The sequence below is a fragment of the Physeter macrocephalus genome, chromosome 17 (genome assembly GCF_002837175.3).
Source record: "Physeter macrocephalus isolate SW-GA chromosome 17, ASM283717v5, whole genome shotgun sequence".
NCBI lineage: Eukaryota > Metazoa > Chordata > Mammalia > Artiodactyla > Physeteridae > Physeter > Physeter macrocephalus.
In genome coordinates, this window is record NC_041230.1 from 5,907,983 (window position 1) to 5,912,687 (window position 4,705).

General features: G+C 51.7%; 1 protein-coding gene across 6 annotated transcripts in view; it reads right to left on the minus strand.

Annotated features, from left to right (window-relative positions):
• LOC102994539 (zinc finger protein 606) overlaps positions 1–4,705 on the minus strand; it is a 79,457-nt gene that overhangs the window by 34,669 nt on the left and 40,083 nt on the right. For all 6 annotated transcript variants that reach the window (XR_008615427.1, XR_008615426.1, XR_008615424.1 and 3 more), the window contains exon 4: positions 784–891. Coding sequence is in view for 1 of the 6 variants with exons in the window: in XM_055078840.1 (XP_054934815.1) it covers positions 784–891 (108 nt within the window). In the remaining 5 variants the exon portion in view is untranslated. The remainder of the gene's footprint in view (positions 1–783; positions 892–4,705) is intronic.

Here is a 4,705-nt window from a genome sequence, read left to right on the forward strand (position 1 = left end):
CGCAACGGGAGAGGCCACAGCAGAGGGAGGCCCGCATACCAAAAAAAAAAAAAAAAAAAAAAAAAAGAACTCCTTAAATGGGCTGGAGAGGTATTTGATAAAATTTAACATTACTTAATTTTTAAAAAATATTAGTAAAAAGACACTCCTTTGATGTCTTTAATGACAGATACATGAACGCTCGCTTAAAGATAAAACACACCACTGACACTATTTTTTTTTTTTTTTTTTTTGCGGTACGCGGGCCTCTCACTGTTGTGGCCTCTCCCGCTGCAGAGCACAGGCTCCGGACGCGCAGGCTCAGCGGCCATGGCTCACGGGCCCAGCCGCTCCGCGGCATGTGGGATCTTCCCGGACCAGGGCACGAACCCGTGTCCCCTGCACCGGCAGGCGGACTCTCAACCACTGCGCCACCAGGGAAGCCCGACTGACACTATTTTAACACTGTTCTTATATTATAAACCAGTGCTATATAGTGAGAAACAATAATAATAGTAAAAAATATGGGAGTAGTAGAGAAATTTTGGTTGTACATACGACTGTCACACAAATCACTAGAAAATTTTTTAGAACTAATGAGACTTCTCAGGAGATGACTATGAAATACACAAAAATTACATTGTCTTTAATACAAACAACCAATTTTTTAAAGAAATCTCACTCAGTTCTAATTCTGTACCAAGACAGACAAACCCCCCCACCACCACCAATCCCAAAAGCCCTCAGCCCCTCTCCAACAGATCATTGCTGGGGAGGCCCAGAAGAAACAAGATTTGTACTCACCCCAGGAAGCCCACGGGTTGATGGCTGCCATCCTGCAGGATTAATCCACCAGGAGCTTGCCCAGGAGCAGTGGATTGGGTGATTAGTGAAAGCAACTGCAATACCCACCTAGTGATAAAAGTGTAAAAAAACAAAAAATGGTCTTTTCTCACAGAAGATCCAGTGGGAATAAAGAAACACATCCATAGAAACAACAAAAGACTCCTACAGAGCATTATAAGAATACAATTTACATGTCAAAAACATAACAGAATTTAAGAGAAACGAAGGGTGACAAGAATTAGCTGAAAAATGGGCACGTTCCAGAATAAGAGGGCAGAAATTTGTCAAGTTCTCAAGAGACAGCTACTGACAACAAGGTAGCTTTTCTGTTGATTTAACCAAAATTACTGTAAAATCTACCTAAAACCTTCACACGTAAGTGGCTGTCTAGAGCAGAAAGGAAGGAGAAACGGGAGAATGACTGCTTAATGGGTTCAGGGGGTTTTTACTTGGGGGGCGGTTATGAAAATGTTCTGGAATTATATAGTGGTGATGACTGCACAACGTTCTGAAAGCACAACAAAATCACTGACTTGTACGATTAAATGGTTAATTTTATGTTACGAAAATTTTATCTTAAAAAAAAAAAAAATCCACCTGGAAGACCTACCAGGCCCAAGTCTGTCTGTCTCTGCTGGTGCAGAGGCCAACAGAAAGCCGGGTTTGGAGCCCAGACCACCCCCAACTCCCTAAGTTCTAGGCTTATTTATGCAAGTCCCGCGACCTGTCTGAGGGCCCGACGCCCACTGGCAGAGCTCTGCGGATTCCTGGGAGCGTGCATAAAGCACCGGGACGCCCACTGGGCACCAGGAGCACCGGGATCTGCGCCCGAACTCCAAGTCGGCACACTGAGTATTCTGCACTCTTGCCTGCAACTTCACAAAGTCCTCCAGTCACTGAACGTTTAAAGGAGCCCTGGGCTGTTCCCAACCCCCTTTTGACTTGCCTCCGCGTCAGATGAGAACGGGCTGGTACGAGAAACGCCCGCCAGGGAAGGAAAGGTGGACTCCCCGGAACGGCCTCGGAGGCGTCCTCGCCTCCTGCTTCTTGGCCTCCCGCCCCGGATTTCCTCCGCAACCCTGCCGCGGGTGCGATGCTCACAGCCCGTCCCGGGTACGGCCGGACTCACCTGGTTCGCAGCCACCGGCCTCGCACCCCTGCGGGCCGGTGCCCGCCGCTCTTCGCGGGCGACTTAACAAGCTAGCGTTTGCTTCGCCGGGGACGTTCGGCCCGGCTCGCCCGTGCGTTTGGGGTTCCCGCCCGAAGGACAAAGGCCCGACGCGCAGGGCTCATCCGGGCCCGCCCAGCCGCTCCAGCGCGGCCGCGAGGCCGTAAGCGGGCCGAGGGACCCGCCCTGGCGTCGCGCCCGCCGCGAGTGTAGGCGTCGGCTCTCCCCACCCGTTCTCCCGACCCTCCCGGCCGGCGGCAGCGGCAGCGGCAGCAGTAGCAACCCCACGGACTGGGTGACCGCCTCACCTCAGCAGCGGACAATGGCGGCCGCTACCCCCACCCCGGCCCGGCGTCGACCGGGACGCGCCGCGCAGACTGCTGGGAGTGGTAGTTCCAGGCGGAGCGCTTCCGGTTGGACCGGAAGCGCCCCCTTGGCAAGTTCCTGGACGTGCTCGGCCTCCGAGTTCCGCCTTCTAGGGATTTACGCGTATCGCCGTGCCAGTGACCTCGGCGAGGCGGGCGGTGCTTTCCCAGCCGCGGACCGCGCTCCCCAGCCACCGCTGCCTGACGTTAGGGGGCCTCGGTAAATCGCCGGTCGGCGAGCCTCAGTTTGCCCGTCCGTAAAATGGCGGCTCGCGGTAGCCGCACTTAGCAGGGGGAACTTGGTTGAAGTCTGAGCACTTTCCTTTTCTTTCAGTAGTTACAAGATTGTAAGGAAGTGGTTGTTATGATACCCTTTTCGGACAAGGAACCTAATTTTGAGCTTCCCCTCACATATGAAGCCCTACTCCTTGTTACCGAGACGAATTTGAGTCCGCTGGACCGAGGCCTCCTTACCAGCTGTGTTGGAGGTGACCCTTGCCCAGAGCTCCCTAGCCCCTTCCTCCTTGCTCCTTATTCGCCATGCCTGTTCATTTCTCCACCCTAGTTTCGACTGTTTAGTTGGGGGAACAGCATGGTGGTCAGAGAGAGAGTGGCCAATTGCAGAGAGCCTTAGGGGCATCGGAATGGCTCTGGCTGTGAGCCAGGGCATGGTTCTGAGCAGAGCAGTCATGGGCTCAGGCCTCTTCAAAGGATCACTCACTCTGGTTTCTGTGTGGAGAGCAGACTTAAAGAGGGTGAGGGAAGGACCAGAGTGACCTTTGTACCAAGGCAGTAATCAACGTGGGTGGTGATCCATGGTCAGACTGTGGAAATGTTAGTGTTCTAAAGTTAGCGCCAACAGGCAGTAGGTTAAAGGTTGTGCATCATGGGCTGCAGTCCAGTCTGTAATACCCAGAACAAGGAAGGGCATGGAGGAGGCCTCTCAATGCAGAGCTGTTCACCAAGGCCTGGTTGGGGAGTGGGTTACAGGTGTGTGATGATACTACTTCCCGCATACCCAGGCCCTCTCCTACTTCAGGTACCCCAGCTTGTTGGATGGTACCTTGTTCTCTGTGTCATGAGGTGGCAAACGCTGGGGCGAACAGCCACCTTGGATGCCACATTATGGAAGTCTGGGCTACGTCTGAGCTGTTACTGAGGTTTCTGAGTGGGGAGAGACCAGAGCAGTAGGAGAATCTAGGTTGTCTGTGGACATGCCCTTCCTCTGAGAGGTGCCCAAAATGTGGTCACCCCATGCCACGTGAAGGGCTTCAGCTGGTTCCATTTCCTCATAACCAGATAAGAATGAAAGGTAAAGGGAGGGGCTTGCCTGGTGGCTCAGTGGTTAAGAATCCACCTGCCAGTGCAGGGGACACAGGTTCGAGCCCTGGTCTGGGAAGATCCCACATGCTGCAGAGCAACTAAGCCCGTGTGCCACAACTACTGAGCCTGCGCCCTAGAGCCCGTGAGCCACAACTACTGAAGCCCGCGCACCTAGAGCCCATGGTCTGCAACAAGAGAAGCCACTGCAATGAGAAGTCTGCACGCCACAATGAAGAGTAGCCCGCACTGGCCACAACTAGAGAAAGCCTGCACGCAGCAAGGAAGACCCAATGCAGCCAAAAATAAATAAATAAAAATTAATTAATTTTTTTTTCTTTTTTTAAGGTTAAGGGAGGAGGAGTCCAGGATACATTACTTGGAACAAGTAGGGTATTTAGGGTATTTTATGAACTGGGTTGTAGGGTCACCAATAGTATAATAACTAGCACAAGTCAGCTAGACTTGAAGTTACCTTATGCTCTCAAATCCTAGGATTAACTCATCTTCTCCAGCTAAGAGTCCAAGAGTCACTAAGGTCAACACTATGGGATTCTGAGTCCCCCCAGAAGGACGTCAAGATGCTTCTCTACTGCTGGTGACCATGCAGAAGCTCCCCCTTCCATAGCTTTTCTTTGCCACCAGTTCACCATTCAGCATCCAATTTCTCACATACATAGTAAACTCGTAAGAGATTTAATGAAACCCTGTGAACACACTCCTAAGCTGAAAAAAAAAACATCAACCTACAGGCTGAAACACCTGTGTTTCCCTTGCCACTAGAAACCCCCCCTTCCTCCAGGGGCAGCCACTATCCTGAATGAGATGTGGATCACTCCATATATTTCCTGAAACTTTACATGCCTGTATTCGAGAGCAATACAAAGCACATTTTGCATTCATATAAATGCATAAGATTTCATCTGCAACTTGCATTTTTTTTTTTTGCGGTGCGCGGGACTCTCACTGTTGTGGTCTCTCCAGTTGTGGAGCACAGGCTCCGGACGCGCAGGCTCAGCGGCCATGG